The 23669-nt window shown below is 38.3% G+C and overlaps 1 protein-coding gene across 1 annotated transcript in view; it reads right to left on the minus strand.

Annotated features, from left to right (window-relative positions):
- The window catches only part of GABRB1 (gamma-aminobutyric acid type A receptor subunit beta1), a 468888-nt gene that overhangs the window by 26949 nt on the left and 418270 nt on the right, over positions 1 to 23669 (minus strand). The window contains exons 6-8 of the mRNA XM_007539682.2: positions 8758 to 8895; positions 8468 to 8620; positions 4198 to 4442 (exon numbers count right to left, since the gene is read on the minus strand). Of these exons, the coding sequence (XP_007539744.1) occupies positions 4198 to 4442; positions 8468 to 8620; positions 8758 to 8895 (536 nt within the window). The remainder of the gene's footprint in view (positions 1 to 4197; positions 4443 to 8467; positions 8621 to 8757; positions 8896 to 23669) is intronic.

The following is a 23669-nucleotide window of genomic DNA, read 5'->3' on the forward strand; positions in this document are numbered from 1 at the left end:
GATGATATCCTGGTATAGAATCCAGGAAAATACTCAAAGAGTTTGGTTAAAGTTTCTTTTTTCCTTTTTAAAATAAAAATACTTTATTTATTCATTTATTGGGTAGAAATCGAGAGAACCTGAGAGGGGAGAGAGAGATAAAGGGGAAGAGAGACAGAGAGACTCACTTGCCACCTGCAGAACTGCTCTACTGTTCATGAAGCTCCCCCCTTGCAGGTGGGGAGTGGAGGCTTGATCCCAGGTCCTTTCATATGACAATGTGTGTGCTCAACAGAGTTCACATCATCCTTCCTAAAAGTTTGTTTTTAGAATTTTACTTATTTATTTATTTATTTATTTATTGCCAACAGGGTTATTTCTGGGGCTTGATGCTGGCATTATAAATCACTGCTTTTTGGTGGCCATTTCTGCCTTTTTCCCCCCTTATATTTTATTTGATAGGACAGAGAGATTGAGAGGGGAAGGGAAATAAGGAGAGAGAAAAATAGAGACCTGCAGACCTGCTTTACCACTTGTGAAGCATCTGCCCTGCAGGTGGAGAGTGAGGGCTTGAACCTGGGTCCTTGCGCAATAATCTTTTAATTTTATCCAAATAAGTTGATTTTAGTTATTATTTTCAATAACTTAATAACAATATTTCCATCTAACTAATTTTCAAGAAAACATTGCTTTTCTAGCCAAATGAAAGACCCCACTTTTTCTTATCCTCCAAAATTCTAACGATATTAAGTGCTTGTCAAATTCCTATTTTCTGAGTTGTCCTAACCACAAACATACACATTTTTTTTAAAGTGTATGAGTTCCCCATAGTATATGAAATTAACACACATAAGTTTAGATGGCAAATGAGATGAGGATGGGAACATAAGAAATATGGTCTTCAAAACTTGCTGAAATACTGCTGAAAACTATTAAAGTTGGTATGGTTATAGCAAGACTCTGGGAAGCTTCTTCCTTCCAGCTATGCTACTCAAGTAAGTATAATTTGAAGAACCTCATGTAAGTATAATTGTCTTTCCTTGCAAGATAAGAAGTTTTTTTTTTCTCCACCAAAGCTATCTCTGGGGCTCAGTGCATGCATTATGACTCCCCTACTCCTTGAAGTCTATTTTTTTTTTTTTTTGGTTTGACCAAAGGTGAGAAGCAAAGAAAGAGAGTAAAAGAGCAAGAGAGAAAGAGACAGAGACAGAGAGAAGGAGAGACACCTGCAGCACTGCTCTACTTCCCCCTGCAGATGGAGGCCAGAGATTTGAACCTAGATCTAGATCTTTGCACATGATGTATGTAGTTCACCGTGTGCACCACCACCCTATGCCCAAGAAGAAGACTCTCAAAGGCAAGTATCAAGCCCACAGGAGTTGTACCACTGACCTCAATATTTCACATGCATAGTTAATTTGAATACATTGCTCTGAATTTTGACTATTTGGGTTAATTTGAGTTTTCTTCATTTATATAGTAAACTGTCACTTAATGTTGTTTATGGGTTCTCAGAAACTACTATTTTATATGACATGGTGATTTCATTTAAGCCAATTTTACCATGAACTAATTGAAATTATCAAACATTAAGATCCTACCATTTCCTGGTCACAAAAACATCACTAAAATTTTAGATTAAGATGCTAGACACTTTTTTTTTTTTTACCTCCAGGATTATCATTGGGGCTCAGTGCCTGCAGCACGAATCCACTGCTCCTGGAGGCCATTTTTCCCTTTTGTTGCCTTGTTGTTTATTATTGTTGTTGTTACTATTATTGTTGTTATTGCTGTCATTATTGCCGGATAGGACAGAGAGAAATGGAGAGGAGAGAGGAAGACAGAGAGGGGGAGAGAAAGATAGACACCTGGCGACCTGCTTCACTGCCTGTGAAGCAAACCCATACAGGTGGGAACCCAGGGGCTCAAACCGGTATCCTTAAGCTTTGTGCCATGTACCCTTAACCCGCTGAGTCACTATCTGGCCCCCTGATAGACACTTTTTAACATCAAGTAGTCATTGGTATTCATTCATTCATTCATTCATTCATTCATTTTTTCAACCCACAGTTTAGGGTAAGGATGGCCAGAGGCTAGTTGAACTAGCCCAGAAACCAGTCCTAGGTTGGATGGCCTCCTACCATAGGGCAGTGACACTCACTGAGACTGGGACAATTAGGATCTCCCAGTGAACTAACATGTTCACTTTGGTGATGTCAGAGGAAACCACAGTAGCAGAAATAAAGCCATGTAGACGTGGAAGAACAGGCAGATGCTTCACAGAGACCCTGCCTGGGAATTGCTTATTTCCCCCATAATTATGATGCCATTCAATTAAGCAAATATTATTTGAGGGTATGATAAAATTTTCTAATTGCCAGATTTCATATCCTATTAAAAAGCATAAAGATAAACCTTGGGATTCTTAAATTGTCTTCTGCCTGATTCTAAAACCACGTCTTTGTCTCATACTATTCTCTGTTTAAATATATTTTTACAGATTTATTTCATATTAAGTAGAGAGTTTAAGAGAGAAAGGGAGGGAGACACACATACACACACACACACACACACACACACACACACACACACACACACACGTGTTTCAAGGCACCACCCAGTACTTATGCTACCAGATGTTGAACCAGGACTCTCAAACATGAAAGTTCATTCTACTAGTTGAGCTAGCATACCAGCTTCAGATCATGTTATTTTATTTTTCTTCCTCACTTCCTTTGCTCTTTCTTGCTACACTAGTTTTCTCTCATTAAGCAACTTTTATCTCAGAGTCTTTTCTATATCCTTTGAGAAAAATGGACATGGTTAGTTGCTTCTCAAAACTTAGTTTTCAGATTACTTGATCAAAGTTCACTGTCCCTTAAATCCAACCAAAACTATTCTCTTGTCTATCAATTTATTTCATTTTTTTATATCACTTATTTTCTGGAATTGTTTTCTTAGCTTTTTTTAAACATTATTTTTTAAGCTTTACTATGTCATAGAACAGAGAAAAATTGAGAGGGAGGCGGAGGTAGAGAGAGAGGGAGAGAAACACTTGCAGCACTACTTCACCACTCGTGAAGCTTTCCCTTGCAATTGGTGACTGGAGGCTTTAACCTGGGCCCTTGTGCATAGTAACACATATGCTTAACCAGTTGCACCACCACCTAGCCCCTGGAATTATCTTCTTAATACTTGCCTTTGAGTTCATTGCCTGTCTTTCTACATTAGAATGTAAAGTGATGAACTTTTTCCTTATTCAGAACAGTATCCTCAATGCTCAGAACACTGCCTCTGTGAACAAATATTTGAGTTCTCAACCTGTGTGCCATCTTGAGAACAATCTACAGTGAATATGGTATTTCATTGAACAAAATTTAAATTGATTTCAGTGGAAAATGACATAGAAGTAGAGGCTGCAGAGATGTCTTCAAAGAATAAATAGACTTTTAAATTTGACTCTATTCTGTGAGGTCATAAAGTCCACAAATGAACAACAAAAGGAAAATAGTAACAATGGCTTGGGCATAATGATAATAATTAATACCTATGAAGTAGTTTTTTTATTCTAGATATTATTACAAATACTGGGCATTTTTAACCCCCAAGTACTAGATTTTAAGCAAAACTCATGGATGGACCGCTTACAATTTTTTGAATAGGTATACTATAAAACACATCAATTTTGTTGATGATGCCACAAAGACAATCAAATTGATAATGGCAATATTTGCCTGATGTTATAAACACAGTAAGAGGTCAAACTGGGAATAAAACCTAGGAATTTGATTCAGTCTGTGGTTGTGCCTACTGAGGTATATTATCTCATTTTCACTTACAAATACAACAGGTAAGGAACAAACTAATTAGGAAAACAAACAAACAAGACATGGGAGGGGACCATGGAAGGATCACAGTGGGGAGAAAGGGCACTAGTCATTTCAGTTATTTTATGTCATCAGACTTCTTTTTTTGTGAATAGTTTTGTAACTATGCAGTTTAAGGAATAATGGATTTGGGACTCAGTCCCATGCCCATGTATGTTAATCTATGTGACTTTAACCTCACTTCTTTAATTCTCAGTTCTCAAGTATGTGAAATGGAGAGAGTAATAAGCCTAAGTGTGGAAAAATTAAATCTTCTTTTTCTTTATGAGAGCTCTGAGCACCAAGTTACTGACAAATTTTCAGAAAAATACTGTTACAAAAACACAATTACCTGGACTTTATTCATTTCCAGTTTGTTCTTCTCATTGGCATTCTGGTCTTGTTTTCCAGCCCCCTTTTTCTGAGGGCCTTTTCCAAAGAAGATATAATTAACAAAGGCATATTCCAGCAAAGCCAGAAATACAAACACAAAGCAACCCATCAGGTAAATATCAATTGCTTTGACATAAGGGATCTTTGGCAGCGTCTCCCTGAGGTGAGTGCTGATGGTTGTCATGGTCAGCACCGTTGTGATTCCTGTGAAATAGAAAGGTTCAGTTCAGCTGAAGGCACTTCCTAAAGCTTGCCCCCTTTTATGCTATTCATATTTTTTATTTAATTTTTTATTTATAAAAAGGAAAATTTGACTAAACCATAGGATAAGAGGGGTACAACTTTACACAGTTCCCACTACCAGAACTTTGTATCCCCTCCCCTCCCCTGAAAGCTTTCCTATTCTTTATCCCTCTGGGAGTATGGACCCACGGTCATTGTGGGATGAAGAAGGTGGAAGGTCTGGCTTTTATAATTGCTTCCCTGCTGAACATGGGCGTTGACAGGTCAATCCATACTTCCAGCCTGTCTTTATCTTTCCCTTGTGGGGAAAGGCTCTGGGGAAGTAGAGCTCCAGGACACATTGGTGGGGTTGTCTGTCCAGGGAAGTCTGGTCGGCATCATGCTAGCATCTGGAACCTGGTGGTTGAAAAAGCTTGCCCTCTATCTATTTTGTTAAAAAAAAACATTCATTTATATGTGTATATAGAGAGACAAAGAAGACAGAGAGGCAATAAAAAAAGATATTACAGTATCAAAGCTCCTTTCAATGTAGTGGGGGCGGGGCTTGAGCCTGGGTTACGCACATGACGAAGCAGTGCATTATACAAGTATGCTATTTCACTGTCCAAGGACAGCATTCTTATCAGAGTAATGCTTATGTGACAGTGTAACAGGTATTTTGTGTTGATGATAGTGATGAGTGGTGATGGTGATCAGCAATTGGGGAAAACAAATGAAAAGGAAATTGGAATCATGTATCATATTATGCTTTAGTACTATTGCATATAGGAAAGTATTTTATAGTTTTAAATACTTATATGAGTTACTTTGTAATGTTACTAAAGTAGACTGAGTAAGGTAAACATATTATTCTCACTTCATAGCTGAGTAAACAGCAACTCTGAGATTAGTTATTTTGTCAATGATTACCCGGCTAAGGCACAAAAGCAAAGAGGCATTGAATAAAAGAATTTAAAATAAGGGCAGGGGGGTGAGAAGGTGATCTGAAGCTTGAGGGAGGCCTTTGAATATAAAAAGAGAAAATATGAAGTGGATTGTCAAGACACAGGAAAATTAGCAGAGGGAATGGAAAGGAGGTCTCTAAAAATAATTCAGGGGGTGGGGCGTAAGCTCATGAAACACAAGGACCTGCATAGGGATCCTGGTTTGAGCCCCTGGCTCCCCACCTGCAGGGGGGTTGCTTCACAGGTGGTGAAGCAGGTCTGAAGGCATCTATCTTTCTCTCCCTCTCTCTGTCTTCCCCTCCCCTCTCCATTTCTCTCTGTCCTATCCAACAACAACAACATTAACAACCACAACAACATTAAACAACAAGGGCAACAAGAGGGGAAAAAACAGCCTCCAGGAGCAGTGGATTCGTGGTGCAGGCACTGAGCCCCAGCAATAACCCTGGAAGCAAAATAATAATAATAATAATAATAGTAATTTAGCACTCATCTACCATTCAAAAGATTCTTGATGGGTTCCGTGATTTGACTATTCAACTTAAAAAACAAAAAACAAACAAACAAAAAACAGAAAAAGTAGGTATTTAGGACTACCATACAAAAAAGTTGAAATGTCTTAGATCAATAATGAGTTCACCCCAACTCTTCATCTGCACTATTCCAGCCTTTAGGTTCATGATTAGTCAACAATTTGTTTGGCTTTATATGCTGACTCTCTTTTTCAGCTACCAGATTCCAGATGCTACCATGATGCCAACCAGACTTCCTTGGAGAGACAACCCTACCAATGTGTCCCGGAGCTTCGCTTCCCCAGAATCCACCTCACTAGGGAAAGAGAGAGACAGGCTGGGAGTATGGATCGACCTGCGGATGCCCATGTTCAGTGAGGAAGCAATTACAGAAGCCAAACCTTCCACCTTCTGCATCCCACAATTACCTTGGGCCATACTCCCAGAGGGATAAAGAATAGGAAAGCTATCAAGGGAAAGGATGGGATATGGAATTCTGGTGGTAGGAATTGTGTGGAGTTGTACCCCTCTTATCCTATGGTTTAGTCAATGTTTCCTTTTTATAAATAAAATAAAAAATAAAAAAGAAGAACTATAAAATGTAATAAAATCTTATTTTGAGTCAATAATAATAATAATAATAATAATTTCAAATGTGATGAACTGACATAAAGAGTAGTCTTACTTATTTCTTTGAAAAAAAATTCAGTTTTTCCTAGTATAACTCCAAAGAACAGCACTGAAAGACATAAACAATTCCTTTTCAAGCCCAGTAACTGCATTTCTGCTTCTACCTCTTGAAGCTAGAATATAAAGAGAATTACAGTTGGTGAGCTTGATAGCTGTTATTTCCTGCTGTGGACATCATCCACTGTTTTATACTTAATTACTGCATATATACATACTCGTGCTCACTGTCAAATGATATGTGCAGGCATATATGTTTTTACTTCCCTTGGTAAATGTTCAGTGGTCAAAAGCGGTCCATCAGCATTTAACTTTGTGAATCTAATGTACTCAGCAATAAGAAATAGATTGTAGAGGGGCCAGGTAGTGGCTCACTGTGTACTGTGTATACACACCAGGACTGAGTTCAATTCCCTTGACCCCACTAGTAGAGAAAAACTGAGAGGGAAGGGGAGGATGAAGAGAAAGAGAGATCTTTGCAGCCCTGCTTCACTGCTCATGAAACATTAGTTTCCCCTCCAGGTGGGGATAAGGGGCTTGAACCTGGGCCCTTGGCCACTGAAGATTGTATGCTCTACCAAGTGTGCCACTGTCTACCCCCTGACTAAAGATGTATATTAACTTATCGAGAAACGTGTGTGTGTGTGTGTGTGTGTGTGTGTGTGTGTGTGTGTGTGTGTAATCCCCAAAGGGATAACTGAAACTTATCCAGTAACCAGTGTTTGTACGTGTGTGTGTGTGTGTGTGTATAATCCCCAAAGGGATAACTGAAGTTTATCCAGAAACCAGTGTATATATATATGTGTGTGTGTGTGTGTGTGTGTGTGTGTGTGTGTGTGTGTGTAATCCCCAAAGGGATAACTGAAATGGCTCTACCATCAAGTACTATGGTAGAAGAACACAGAATGCTCAAATTCACCAAACAGACCTTATATATTTTAACTTTGCAAGGAATGCTATACAGACTCAACTATACCCTTTCAGTTGCTACAGCTACTCAATCATGGCAAGATGAATTCTGAATTCAGCTCCCCCAGAACGAAAACCATTTTTATTCTTTCCTAGTCACACATCATTAATACAACTGATGAATCATCAGTGCCTTCTTCAAGTGCAGTAGGTGCCATTTATGTTCCATTTAAGGAATACTCAGAGCAATATAATTTAGTTTTAGTTAATGTTCAAAAGATAGTATTTTACTTGTTAGTAGCAACTATGTTTTACTGTTTCTCCAAATTCATTTGAGAATAGTGCAATGTAAACCACTGTACAACTAAGGTGCCAAAGGAAAAATCATCTCGTTAGAAATTAGTATAATGAAAATTTCAAAATTTACTCTGAGAGCCCTACATTCTAAAAGGAGTTGAATGTTGAATGTGCTTTTTTTTTTTTTGGTAAAATGCTAAAATGACATTACCTTTTAAAAAATATTTATTTATTCCCTTTTGTTGCCCTTGTTTTATTGTTGTAGTTATTGATGTCATTGTTGTTGGATAGGACAGAGAGAAATGAAGAGAGGAGGGGAAGACAGAGAAGGAGAGAGAAAGATAGACACCTGTAGACCTGCTTCACTGCTGAAAGTGGGGAGCCAGGGACTTGAACCAGGATCCTTATGCTGGTCCTTGCGCTTTGCGCTACCTGCGCTTAACCCGCTGCGCTACTGCCTAACTCCCGACATTACCTTTTAAAACATTCATTCTGCACTGACATGTTTTACTTTCAAGCACACTTATGGTAATGTAATTCTTGGCTTACTACAAGAGAATTCCTTGCTTCTAATTCCTGACATTGCTTGTTTGAAGTAAAATCTCACCAGCTCTCTGTAATTCTTGGAATGCATTACCTAGTGCCACTCTGGCTGCAGATGCATCATAATTGATCCAAAAAGACACCCAGGACAGAATTGTAATCAGCGTGGAAGGCATGTAGGTTTGCAAAATGAAGTAACCAATGTTCCTTTTCAGACGAAAACTTAGTGACAGTCGTGGATATGCTCCTGAGTAAAGAAAAAAAAAAAAAAGAAAAAAGAAAGAAGAAAAGGAAGAAAGAAAGAAAGATCAGATAACCATTTGGTGGGAATTAACTCCTTTATTTCACAGTGTACCTAGTTCATTCTGGGGAAGACACCTTTACCTGTTGTGAACTCCACCTTCTTAGACACCATCTTGTAGTCAACAATTGAAAACTGAGGAAGCTCAATTTTATTAACTCCAGTTACTGCTCCTTCTCCTCCATTCCAGTAAAATTCAATGTCATCAGTGGTATAGCCATCTGAAAACAAAAATTATAGTACAGTCAAGTAACATTCAGCTGATTTAGAAATTAATTTTAAAGACAGCCTGGAAGCTAGAGTGAAATCTCTCCGTAAGTGGTAAGATGACTTTACCTTAAACCAGAATGGCACATAGTTCTCATGTAAGGTAACTATTTCTGCTGGGCTGGATGTGGCTGTATTGAGATGGCAGGTGCATCTCGCTTGAATGGATCATTCAGTGATATTTGAATTACTATTGTATACTGATTTTCATGATGTTTACCGATAGAAACTCTTTGTCTAGGCTGGTGGAGTGGTTAGATTCCTGGTGACTAGGTATAGATTTTGACTATGTATTCGATCTTTCACAGAAGCAGCAATTAGAGTTTGGAGGAATCATATTAAGAGAGGTAAGTCAAAAAGAGAAGGATGAACATTAGATCTCACTTGTAGGTAGAGCTTAAGAAACAAGAATAGGAAGTGGAAATACAAAGTGAAACTTGGACTAGTTTGGTGTATTGCACCAATGCAAAGGGCTTTGGGACAGGAGTGCAGCAGAGGGTTGGGGAAGGGGGCCTTTGAGGTACTGGTGCAGGATGGACAGAAGGCCCTAAATCAGGGGTGAGAGGGTATTGCAGACACCTATCATGGTGAGATGAGAAATTTTATTCACATGTCAACAGCTATACTTAAACCATTAAGTTCAATAAAATAATAAAATTTTTAAAAGGAAAATATTTTATATAGCAAACTATTAAATGCACACTTAATACAAAAGAGAAAGTTCATCTTTGTTGATAAAGAAAAGAAATGGTTGACCAGGTATTCGTTAAAGATGGCAAAAAATGCAAAGTGATGGAATATTATAAAGGATCAAATATGAAAAAATATTTTCAACTTTAAGCAATTAATTTTCATGAGAGAGAGACAGAGAGGGACCGAGAGAAAGACACACAGAGAGGTACCAGACCACAGCTCATCACTGGGGTATATTGGTGATGGGTATTGCACCTGAGACCTCTAGGGCCTTAGCATGCACTGTACTGGCTCCCCATCTCAGACAGGACTCATTAAATGATCAAGACATTAAACTATATGCACTTCTTTTAAAGATTAAGTTTCCGTGTATAACTATTCGGTATATGTATGTATATGAATATGATGAGATATTTCCAGATTTTAGCCCCTGGATATGCTTATAATATGTGCTCATAATCAGACTGTAATGAATTTGTAATTAGGCTTCAATACAGGACAGAAAAACTGAAAATATAATAAAGGGTTAAGAATGTGTAGAAAGTCTGAGATAGTGCATGTGGTTAATGCAGGCTTGCCTTCACTGGGTGAGCAAGTGATAACAAGTAGAGACGATGAAAGTCATACTGAACTTTGAGAAGGCAGCTTCTGTAACCCTGGCTAGTTTCTGCCCTACTAAAAGGTATCCCCCCAGTTGTGTATCTTATGCTGAGGCTAAACTTTCCCAGACACAGCTATGCAGGGAAGATAACAGTAACTAAGGGAACCAGATCCTGAGCAACGGGTGCCAATCCCATCTCTTAACCTTGCAGCCTCTGCTTCTGTAATGGCACTTTTGCTCTTAAGCCTCTTCCCCCTATATAAGCTTTTACAGACCCTTTGTTTGGTGCTAGAGGTATCAGAATGATCTGAGCCCCTGGCACATGTGTAAATAAAAGGCTTCTTTTTTTCATCCATCAACCTTGGTTTTAGTCATCTTGCTTATTAATAGAGTTCCTTAATATATATATATATATATATATATATATATATATATATATATATATATATATATATATATATATGGCTTTTGACTATAGAGGAGTATAGACTGCAGAGAAGGGTCTACTTTATAATCTTCTTCTTTTCTCCTTTTTAAAATTATTCTGTTATTGCCTCTAATTGGGGCTTGGTGCTTGCATGATGAATCCACTGCTTCTGGCAGCCACTTTTTCATTCATTCATTCATTCATTCATTCATTCATTTATTCTTTCTTTCTTTCATTGCACAGAGAGAAATTGAGAGGGGTAGGGGGGATAGAGAGGGAGAGAAACAGAGAAATATCTGCAGTATTTTCTTCACCACTTGTGAAGTTCCCCCCTGCAGGTAGGAACCAGGGCTCAAACCCAGGTCCTTGTGCATGGTAACTTAACCATTTGCACTACCACCCAGTTCCCCTTCTTTCCTTACTCCTTTCACTTCTGCCTCCATTAGCCAGTGTTCTAGTTGTACTATGACCCTATCTCAGAGTATCTCACATAGAAAGAAAGTACAGCTATATTTAAAAATCTAAAATTCATTTAAGGCATATAGAAGAACTATCTCTTTATACCTTCTTAGAGAAACAGATCTTTCAAAGTTCATTTTTTATTTTATTCACCTTAAATAAAAAGCATCAAGTCTTTTTTTTCCATTAGAATTATGACACCTTGTGTTTCAAAGGTAACCATATAATGTAGTAGACATGATGTTGACCTACTTTTGATTAAAACCAGTAGCAGCTTTTCAAGAGATAAAAATAATATATTTAAAAATTTAGAAGTTGAATGCCAAATGCCAAAGGATCACCATCAACATGTCACTGCAAGAATGTAAGACATTTTAAGCTATTCTTTCCGTTTTTTTTGAGAGGGAAATAAAAGTGTCAACTTTATTGCTTTAAATATTTCTAGTTCCTTTTAAAAAAATCTCCTTTTGGAGTCTTTATCCTTAACTCACTGAAGTGAAAACTGGTTTATAATTGTCACTTGTGCTGCTCTGTAGAGGTTATTTGCTGAAGAAGCTTCAATTTTTATTTTTCTTTAAACCACTTTGAGGGCAAAAATGTGTTCTCTCTTTAAAGTGTTTCCCATTACCAGTAGTCTATTTTATCATATTTCAGTTGCAGGCATAGATGTAGATGATGTTTACTTCTAGACTTTATCCCCAGTGTCTGAAAGATTTTGCTTATTGGACTTAGAGCAAATTACATGGGAGTAGTTAACATTGAGTTTCCAGATGTCAGCACATGGCCTCCCCCCTGCTGCTCCAGTCTCTAAGGGCAGTAGCAATGGAGAATCACAGTTGCATTTGGTGAGTCTTAGGGGAGCCCTCTCCTCCCTTCAGCAGTCTTTTTGGTGGTAAAGCAGACTGGAAGTGGTGCCTCAACTGGTAAACTGCTAGGCTGTTACCAGCCCCTCAATCTCTCCTTAGGCTCCTCCTTGTCCACAAGCCACACATGTTTGCACTCACTGGTAGTTTGGTGGGTTCCTGAAGTCATTCTAGTCCTGCCTTGTTGTGGTCCCAGGTGGTCTCCTTTGATATTCCTAGTTGACCTGGGAGAGGAGAGGAGAGAAACACAGCTGCTGCTGCTCCATAGCCCCGCCTCCAGAAGTCTTGTAAGAAATGACTATACTCTTTCCAAAATGACTATACCATTTAGCATCCTTGCCTGCAGTGAATGAGTTGTACATCTTCAGGAGCATTTAGTAGTGTTGGCATTCCAGATTTTGGTAATTTTAATAGGTTTGTACTGGCACTGCATTGTTGTTTAAATGTATATTTCCCTAACAACATATAATATGAAAAAAATCTTTCCATGTGCTTATTTGCCATCTGTATGCCTTTAGTTTGTTGTTTATTAAAGTCCTTGGCACATTTTTCAGCTGTTTTTTATTTTCTTATTGCTGAATTTTAAGAATTATGTATGTATTTTGAATAGCAGGCACATAAATGTGTCTTTTGGAAATGGGTTCTCCCAGTTCATGATTTATCTTTTCATGCTCTTGAGTTTGGAACATTTTATCACATTCTCCTAATGGTGTTAAGAATCACAGTCTTAGGGGAGGGGTAGATAGCATAATGGTTATGCAAACAAACTGTCATGCCTGAGTCTTCAAAGTCCCAGGTTCAATCCCCTACACCACCGTAAACCAGAGCTGATCAGTGCTCTGGTAAAAAAAATTGTCATCAGGCTGAATACAGAATTAGCAAGATTGAGGATGAACTAGAGACAACTTAAAAAGAAGTAAGAGATCTCAAAAAGAGACTAAGAGATACTGAAAACAACAACAGAAACTTATGGGATGACTTCAAAAGAAATAATATATACATTATTGGCTTACCAGAGGAAGAGAGGGAGGGGAAGAAAGCATTCTTCAGAACATAAGAGCTGAGAACTTCTCTATTCTAGACAACATAAAAGACATAAAGGTTCAAGAAGCCCAGAGGATCCCAAACAGAATTAACCAGACTTAAAGATACCAAGACACATAATATTTAGAATGGAAAGGAATAAGGATAAAGAAAGGACCCTGAAGGCTGCAAGAGAAAAACAAAGATTAGCAGAAGATTAGCAGAAGACTTCTCCACACAAACACTATAGGCCAGGAGAGAATGGCAAGATATCTATAGAGTGCTCAATGAGAAAGGCTTTCAACCAAGACTATTGTATCCTGCTGGAGTGTGATTCAGACTAGACAGAGGCACAAAAACTTTCTCAGACAAGCAACAGTTGAAAGAATCAACTATCACCAAGCCTGCCCTGAAAGAAGTTCTGAATGGTCTCCTATAAACAGTCAGACCACCATAAATATGCCACATATCAGAACATTCTAAAAATCTATAAGAATGGTGTTAAAATATCTTCAATCTTTGATATCATTAAATGTCAATGGCCTGAATTCACCTATTAAAAGGCACAGAGTAGGAAGATGGATCAGAAAACACAACCCAACAATATGCTGTCTACACAAAACCCACCTAACTCAACAGGGAAAACACAGACACAAAGTGAAAGGTTGGAAAACTATCATACAAGCCAATGGCCCACAAAAAAGGGCAGGAACAGCAATTCTCCTATTTGATATGACAGACATTAAGACAAATAAAGTGAAAAAAGATAGGGATGGACACTACTTAATGCTCAGAGGATCAGTCAATCAAGAGGAATTAACAATTATTACCATCTATGCACACAATGAGAAACCCATCTAAATATATCAAACGTCTACTGAAAGAGCTACAGCAATATATTAACAGCAACAAAGTCATAGTAGGGGACTTCAACACCCCACTCTCTCAACTTGACAGATTATCCAGGCAGAAAATCAATAAAGAAATGAGGGAACTAAATGATGAGGCATATAGCTAGAACAATTAGATATTTTCAGAGTCATTCACCCCAAGAAACTGAAATACACAGTTTACTCAAGTCCACATAAGTCATTCTCAAGGACAGACTATATGTTAGGCCACAAAGACAACATCAGCAAATTCAAGAGCATTGAAATCATCCCAAGAATCTTCTGAGACCACAGTGAAATTAAACTAACACTTAACAATAAACAAAATATTAGTAGTAGTCCCAACATGTGGAAGCTTAATAGTCCACTACTTAAGAACTACTGGGTCAAAGAGGAAATAAAGGAGGAAATCAAAATGTTTTGAGAGTTCCATGAAAATGAGGACACAAGTTATCAAAATATTTGGGACACATATAGGGCAGTACTGTGAAGGAAATTCACAGCCATACAAGCACACATTGGGAAATAAGAAAAAGCACAAATAAAAAACCTGATTGCACACCTTAAAGACCTAGAAGAAGAAGAAGAAGAAGAAGAAGAAGAAGAAGAAGAAGAAGAAGAAGAAGAAGAAGAAGAAGAAGAAGAAGAACAAAGGAACCCTAAAGCAACCAGAAGGATAGAAATCACTAAAGTTAGGGCAGAAATCAGTAACATTGAAAATAAGAAAACCATACAAAAGATCAATGAAAGTCAAGTTTGGTTCTTCAAAAGAGTGAACAAAATCTGCAAACCTTTAGCCAGACTCACAAAACAAAAAAGGGAGAAGACCCAAATCAATCATATTGTAAATGAAAGTATATCACAATAGACACCACAGAGATACAACATATCATGTGAGGCTTCTATGAACAACTATATGCCACCAAGCTAGAGAACCTGGAAGAAATGGATGGTTTCATAGATACCTACGAACTTCCAAAATTAAATAAAAAGGAACTAGATAATGTGTATTGTTGGGACTATGTGATAGCTTGGTAGAGCGTAGGGGAGCTCTCCCATCTTTGGATGGAGGTCTGGATAGACACCCCGCTGGTAAGTCTCTCTCATCATAGAGGTGAGCCAAGAGGGAAAAAGTCTCCCAGACTAAGCTTGCTTTGTTAGTCTCTCAAGCCCACAGAAACCCCAATACTTCCCTCTATTAACTGCAGGCCACATGGCCACCTACTTTAAGATTCACTTATTCAAAATCACCTTCTTCTGATCACAGAAGAACACACCTTATCACACACTCCTAGCAGTGCCCTTTGATGTCCTCAATTTGTATCAAACCTTGCTTATCTTCTCTCTATCTTGCCTTAACTGGTTCAACCCCTCTCTTCCCCTCAAACACCTTTGGGTAATTAAATGCCTGCATCAGGAGACTAATTATCTTGACCTTTATGTATCTGCATCAATTCTTGTCATACCAGCCCCCTACCATAGGGGCAAGCCGACCTTTAAGAAACCTGTAATTTCTGACATATTTCAACAATAATTCCCTTTGTTTGGTTTTATATTTAACTCATGTCCACCTGCTAATAAAGGAGATCTGAGCACGATGAAACTCTCCCCGGTGTCTTTTACTTCGTGTCGAGCGAGAAAGAACCGGTCCATTACCTTTCCCCTGGAGATCTCCCTGCCAGAGACCCTGACAGTGTATAGTCCTATCACAGCCAACTAAATTGAAACAGTTATCAAAACCCTTCCCAAGAATAAAAGTCCTGGACCAGAGGGCTTTACAAGTGAATTCTCCAAAACCTTCATGAAGAGTTAATACCTCTATTATTGAAAGTCTTCCAGAAGATCGAAGACACAGGAATCTCCCTTCCAGTTTCTATGACACCAGCATCATTCTGACCAAGAGCAGACAGGGACACAACCAAAAAAGAAAACTACAGACCAATATCTCTGATGAACATAGATGCTAAATATTAAACAAAATTCTAGCCTACCAGATATAGCAGTATATTAAAAATATTGCTCATCATGACCATGTGGGGTTTGTCCCAGGGATGCAAGGCTGGTTTAATATATGTAAATCAATCAACATTATCCACCACATCAGTAAAAGCAAGACTAAAACCCACATGGTCATATAAATAGATGTACAGAAAGCCTTTGACAAAATCCAACATCTCTTTATGATCAAAACACTACAAAAAATGGGAATAGATGGAAAATTCCTGAAGATAGTGGAGTCTATATATAGCAAATCTACAGCCAATATTATACTCAATGGTGAAAAACTGGAAGAATTTCCCCTCAGATCAGGTACTAGACAGGGCTGCCCACTAATACCATTACAATTCAACATAGTGTTGGAAGTTCTTGCCATGGAAATTAAGCAGGAGCAAGGAATTAAAGGGACACAGGTTGGAAGAGAAGAAGTCTAACTCTCCTTATTTATAGATGACATGATAGTATACATAGAATAACCTAAGGAATCCAGCAAGAAGCTTTTGGAAATCATCAGGCAATACAATAAGGTGTCAGGCTACAAAATTAACATACAAAAGTCAGTGGCATTTCTCTATGCAAACACTAAGTTAGAAGAAGTTGAAATCCAGAAGTCAATTCCTTTTACTATAGCAACAAAGACAATAAAACATCTAGGAATAAAACTAACCAAAGAAGTGAAAGACTTGTATACTGAAAATTATGAGTCACTACTCAAGGAAATTGAAAAAGACACAAAGAAGTAGAAAGATATTCCATGTTCATGGGTTAGATGAACTGCCATCACTAAAATGAATATACTACCCAGAGCCATATATTAGTTAATGCTATCCCCATCAAGATCCCAATCACATTTTTTTTTGAGAATAGAACAAATGTTACAAATGTTTATCTGGAACCAGAAAAGACCTAGAATTGCCAAAACAATCTTGAGAAGAAAGAACAGAACTGAAGACATCACACTCCCGGATCTCAAATTGTATTATAGGCTCATTGTCATCAAAACTGCTTGGTACTGGAATGTGAATAGACACACTGACCAATGGAATAGAATTGAGAGCCCAGATGTAAGCCCCCACACCTATGGACATCTCATCTTTGACAAAAGCACTTATACTATTAAATTGGGAAAGGGGAGTCTCTTTAACAAACGGTTGAAACATGCAGAAGAATGAAACTGATTCATTATATTTCACCAAACACAAAAGTAAATTCTAAGTGGATAAGGACTTGGATGTTAGATCAAAAACTATCAGATACTTAGAGAAAATATTGGCAGAACTCTTTCCTGCATAAATTGTGAAAACATCTTCAATGAAACAATTACAAAGAAGACTAAGGCAAGTATAAACCGATGGAACTAAATCAAATTAAAAAGCTTCTGCACAGCAAAAGAAACCACTACCCAAACCAAGAGACCCCTCACAGAATAGGAGAAGATCTTTACATGCCATACATCAGACAAGAGGCTAATAACCAAAATATATAAAGAGCTTGCCAAACTCAACAACAAGAAAACAAATAACCCCATCCAAAAATGGGTGGAGGACATCGACAGAATATTCACCACAGAAGAGATCCCAAAGGCTGAGAAACATATGAAAAAATGCTTAAAGTCTTTGATTGTCAGAGAAATGCAAATAAAGACAACAATGAGATACCACTTCACTCCAGTGAGAATGTCATACATTAGAAAAGATAACAGCAGCAAATGTTGGAGAGGGTGTGGGGTCAAAGCAACCCTCCTGCACTGCTGGTGGGAATGTAAATTGGTCCAACCTCTGTGGAGAACAGTTTGGGGAAATCTCAGAAGGCTAGAAATGGACCTACCCTATGATCCTGCAATTCCTCTCCTGGGGATATGTCCTAAGAAACCCAACACACCCATCCAAAAAGATTTGTGTTTACCTATGTTCTTGGCAGCACAATTTGTAATAGCCAAAACCTGGAAGCAACCCAGGTGTCCAACAACAGATGAGTGGCTGATCAAGTTGTGGTATATATACACAATGGAATACCACTCAGCTATTAAAAATGGAAATTAAAAATTTCACCATTTTCAGCTCATTTTGGATGGACCTTGAAGAAATCATGTTAAGTGAAATAAGTCAGAAACAGAGGGATGAGTATGGGATGATCTCACTCTTAGGCAGAAGTTGAAAAACAAGATCAGAATAGAAAACACAAGTAGATCCTGAATTCGTGCTGTTGTATTGCACCAAAGTAAAAGGCTCCGCAGTGGGTGGGGGTGGGGGGGAGAATACAGGTCCAAAAAGGATGACAGAGGACCTATTGGGGTTGTACTGTTTTATGGAAAACTGGGAAATGTTATGCATGTACAAACTATTTTATTTACTATCAAATGTAAATCATTAATTCCCCCAATAAAGAAAAAAAAATTCTTACAAAGTAAGCATATTCTGATCCTGTAACCTAGCAATTTCACTTCTTGGTATTTACTCCTGAGGGAACTAAAAAACATATCTATATGAAAGCTGTACAAATATTTTCTTTTTTGATATTTATTTATTCCCTTTTGTTGCTCTTGTTTTATTGTTGTAGCTATTATTGTTGTTATTGATGTCAGCGTTCTTGGATAGGACAGAGAGAAATGGAGAGAGATGGGGAAGAGAAAGATAGACACCTGCAGACCTGCTTCACCGACTGTGAAGCGAGGAGCCGGGCTCAAACCGAGATCCTTACCACAGGTCCTTGCACTTTTGTGCCACGTGCGCTTAACCCGCTGCCTGACTCCCTGTACAAATATTTTCATAGAAGCTTCATTCATAATTATTAAAACTTGAAAACAAGCCAAATGACTTGCAGTAGGTAAATGAATAAATTGTATCATATGGTGGGTTATTATTCAGTTCTAAGAAGAAATGAGCTACCCAACTATAAAAAGATACGAAGTAAACTTTTTTTGCCTTCGAGGTTATTGCTGAGACTTGGTGCCTGCACCACAATCCTCTGCTCCTGGAGGCCATTTTTCCATTTTTCCATTGTTATTGTTGTTATAGCTGTTGTTGTTGGATAGGGCAGTAGAAATCGAGAGAGAAGTGGAAGACAGAAAGGGGAGAGTCAGACACCTGCAGACCTGCTTCACTGCTTGCGAAGCAATCGCCCTGCAGGTGGGGAGCCAGGGGCTCCAACCGGAATCCTTACGCTGGTCTTGAGAGGAGGAGGGAGGTAGAGAGGGAATGAGACAGAGATACCTGCAGCACTGTTTTACCACTTACAAAGCTTTCCCCCTGCAGGTAAGGACCGGGGCTCGAACCCTGGTCCTTGCACATTGTAACATATATGCTAACTAGGTGTGCCACCCACCAGCCTCTAAGTGCAAGGTTCTAAGAGAATGAAGCGCAATTCAAAAATGTTGTATACTATATTATTTTTAACTATATGATATTCTGGAAAAGGCAAAACTATGGAGACAGTAGAAAGGTGAGTGGTTGCCTGGGGCTGAAGATGTGGAAGGATGAACACTGAGAATGTACAAGTCAATAAAAATACTCAAGTCTTAATGAGATACAAATTTGGGGTGATTATAATGTATCCTAGTAGACTCATCACTCTTACGAAGTGCACCATTCTAGAGGAGGTGTTGCTAATGAGGAATTTGAAGTTCTTGCACATGGTACTGTGTGCACTTAATTGAATGTCCCACCCCCTGCCCCCTCTCCTCCTCAACTTCACCATGCTAATCCCTGCCAAGCTAGCTTCTCAGGCAGGAGAGAGAGACGACCAGGGACTCATGGCTGAGTGGTACGCAGTTCAGTCTTTATTCATGTGGAACACAGCGCAATCTAAGCTATCTCTAATCACAATCCTGTCCTTATATATCCTGAGGCAGAAGAGTCAGGTCCGAAGAGGATGTACATAGGGTAGGGGGTGGGAAGAAGGAAAAAGCATGCAAAACAGTGAGGATTAAACAAATGCCCTGGAGGCAGGGTAGTGCTTAGTTAACAGTGGTTATGTAAATAGAATGCAGTGTTAAGCAGGGGGGTAATTCAGGAATAAAAGATAGAAGTGGGCCAACAGGAGTCAAGTGATTAGGCTGCTATGATTGAATATAAGTAGTGTAGGCAGTTGTCTAAGGCAACTAGTCAAAATCCTTCCTCTTCCCAATTGAATTTTGCCACTTTGATTATGTACTTGCCTTGAGAAACATATAGAAACATGGTGAAGTTGGCTTATCAATCTTTCTTGCACAATGCTCTGACTTCCTCCAGCTCAGAGACTGGTTTTAATCTATGTCTAACATATACATGAAGCTTCTGGCATACAGTTCATTTCCAATAAAATTGTGCAGAATACTGCATTCTGCTTGTCCTCATTGGGACTCCTGTCTTTGTGGTACTGATGTTTACTTGATAAACAGGCGTTAACCTATGCATGTGTCTCAATGAGTAGACAGTTCTTTAGTGAGTGCCACTTGCCAGGACATTGAAAAGTACCGAAGTACAATAATGAATGAAGCTGATTTACTTCAAAATAAAACTCCTTTATGAATTATTTGTCTGGTAATGTGTGGAGTTGCCTCCTTATGCATGTGTCCCAGTTTCCAGAAAAATCTACATTTCCTAGATTCTATTGTAACTAAAGTAGTGGTTATGACCTAGAGGGTCTCTGGATTAGAGTTAAGTGATGAAACAACGTCCAACGTAGTATTTGAGGTGCTCATTTTGCTGGTGCAGGTCAGATGGAAAATAGTTTTGGAATCAGAATTTCTGGTTTCAGTTTTCTATGAACCAGAAGTCAATACCTAACTCAATTCACTAAATTAGTAACTTACTGATCATGGCAGCACTTTAAGTCAGCACCATAGTTCTGGGAGTAAGTTTTAGAGAGCCAGTTTATAGTCAATGCTACACAGAAACCTTCAAAAATTTGCTCCCAGTCCCTGGCGACTTCTTAGTGGTGCAGAAAGTTGAGATAAAATTAATTTGATGTCTTTCAAAGCACTTACAGAATCCAGACCTTCCACCTTCTGCACACCATAATGACCCTGGGTCCGTACTTCCAGAGCGATAAGGAATAGGAAAACTTCCAATGGGGGGGTGGGTGGGATAGAGAACTCTGTTGGTGGGAATTATGTAGAATTGTACCCCTCTTATCCACTGTACTAGTTCATTATTAAATAAATAAATAAAATTAAGTTGATGTCAGTGGATACAGATGAATTAATACCACATGCCTTTTAATTTTACAAGTACCTCTTCCTTACATTGAAATTTTAAAAATTTCTTTATTGGGGAATTAATGTTTTACATTCAACAGTAAATACAATAGTTTGTACATGTATAACATTTCCCAGTTTTCCATATAACAAGACAATCAACCCTTATATTGAATTTTTTTCTGAATTATCCAAGTGGATTTATGTTATTTGCAACAGAAAGCGAAGTGATACACTTTATTTCATTTGTAGGGAAGAATTATTTGCCCCAGGTTTAGAATTACAAGAGCTTTCTATTATGGTTGGTGCTAGAAATTCTTTTGATATTTCTGTGCCTCTTATTGCACTTTGTATTGACAAATTCTGTTATTTACTGCTAGGGAGGAGGATTTTCACTTCCTGACTTCATGTTAGGTGCTGCCTTTAGGAAGAACCAGCTAAAATGAGTAGGCCAAAGAATCAGGAATCTGGCATGACAGTGAAGGAGTGCTGCAGCTGTTGATGATTGCTGCTAGGGTATCAGGGTAATTCTGGGCACTTGGAAGTGATGTAGAATCCCTTGGTAAATCCACAAACATCTGGAACAGAATCTATGATGGGACAGAAGATTCCAAATCAAAGACTGCAGCACAAGGCTGTGAGAAACTTCTAGCTTCTTCTCCTTAGCTATCAAATTCTCCTCTCCCCACCTCTTTTTGTTCAGCCTTTTCAGCATCTGAAGCCAATTCTCTGCTTCATATCCTCCTTTTAAAAAACCTGGGGTGGACTCTATTTTCCTGATGGAATCCACCTGTTCATGCCAATATTTCATTTGCTTACATGGCTTTGTATTGAACGCTGCCTTTTGTCACCTCCATCCCTTATTACATTATGCACCTGTTGAAATTATTAAAAAAAATGCTGGATGCTTAGGACAAAAGCCAAAATACATTTTTGAACAGATGAATTAGTGAATTTTTTTTTTGCTGCTAGAGTTACATGTTTATTGTCTTAACTTGTTAATGTTAAATAGGGACCTTACTAAGAATTCTTAAGCTGGATTTAGTCTTTGATTAAGATGATTAATTCTAGAGAGGTCTTCACGTGGATTTGGAGACCAAGATAATGGGGAGGGGTCGCATATTAACTTGAGTGTTTCTGAGTTACTGAGTATTGAATTATAACTTCAAACTGGTCTTATTATATATAACAGGGCCTTGGCGATGCGGCATATAAATAATAGTTAAGAGTTGAGAGTCAAGATGGTTTGCAGTTTGGGGTTGAAATGAGTGAGCCAGAGTGGCACCTCTCATTGTTTCCCACTTCTGAAGAATAGAAATATGGTTACCAATCAATGCAGGTCTTAATAGGATTCAACAATTCATGAGGTTAGGGGTCTAGGCCTTTCTTTCTTAGCTCACTTGCACTTTGTTTAACTAAAACCTGTTAGGCTTAATGTTCAAGGCACTGAGATAATTATGGATGATTTTTTTTGGGGGGGGGGATGCTCACTCTATTTTAGGCAAAAGCTTTAGCTCTCTTTGGAGCAATAATTGCAGCTGGATCCAAAAAGAAAGAATAGAGGCCTAGAAGCACACTATTATTCAAAGGTTACAGCAAGAACACTTTGCCACAGAGAGTGAACATCAATTTCCTCACACCTAAACAACCTATTTACCAAAGGTTTTCCTTTATGAACCAGTGACTTCACACAGTGTTTCAAAGCTGGAACACTTGGATATCAAGGATGTTGTTTCCTAGCAACAATAACTACACAGTAGCTCTCAAAATTTGCTCTCAGTCCCTGGGGACTTCTTAGTGGTGCAGAAAGTAGTGATAAAATTAAGTTGATGTCAACAGATAAAGATGCTTAGGGCTAGTATACACGTAGAAGTATCTGGCTATTAGTGTTACTCTTTGCTAGTGGGAACACTTTATTTTAGATGCATTTTCCAATCTGGAAATAAAAATTACTCCCCACTGGGTTTAACAGAGCTGGGAAGATGGTCTAAAGTTGTATTTAACTATGTCTTCTGTAATGTAGAGATTTAAATTTCTAATCCATAAGTAGCAAAAACAGTTATTTAAGATAGGAACTTATTTTTCCATTGTGGAACAGCCATAATCTCCTCTCAAGTTTTATGTTGTGAAGCTTGATCCACTGAGTCCAATTGCTAAAACACTATCCTCTTAGATACAGTGATTGGTATAAAATTAGACAGTAAGCCATTTCTGAGACAATTAGCTCATATTAATTCCCTGGTCAGTTAATTGCTCAGAAATATACATGTAAAACAAGTTGTTTCTGTCCTAGAGAAACTCAGGACTTTGGTTCAAAAGTTGGAGGAAGATCGCCTTTTCTCTTTTACCTGTTTTCCAGCAGGAGATGCCGAGTACAGGATGGCTGGTTCAGTTACAGAAGTTCCCTTCTTGTTTATATCAGTCCTTATTTTTTACCTAACAGAAGTGTCTTATGTCAAAATCATGATTTCAACTCTTAGGAAATGCCTTACTGGGGACTAGGAGGTGGCACACCCAGTTGAATACACATATTACAGTGCCCAGGGAGACCTGAGTTCAAGCCACCGGTCTTCTCTTCTGGGAAGGAAGCTTCATGAC

The sequence above is a fragment of the Erinaceus europaeus genome, chromosome 3 (assembly GCF_950295315.1).
Source record: "Erinaceus europaeus chromosome 3, mEriEur2.1, whole genome shotgun sequence".
Lineage (NCBI taxonomy): Eukaryota > Metazoa > Chordata > Mammalia > Eulipotyphla > Erinaceidae > Erinaceus > Erinaceus europaeus.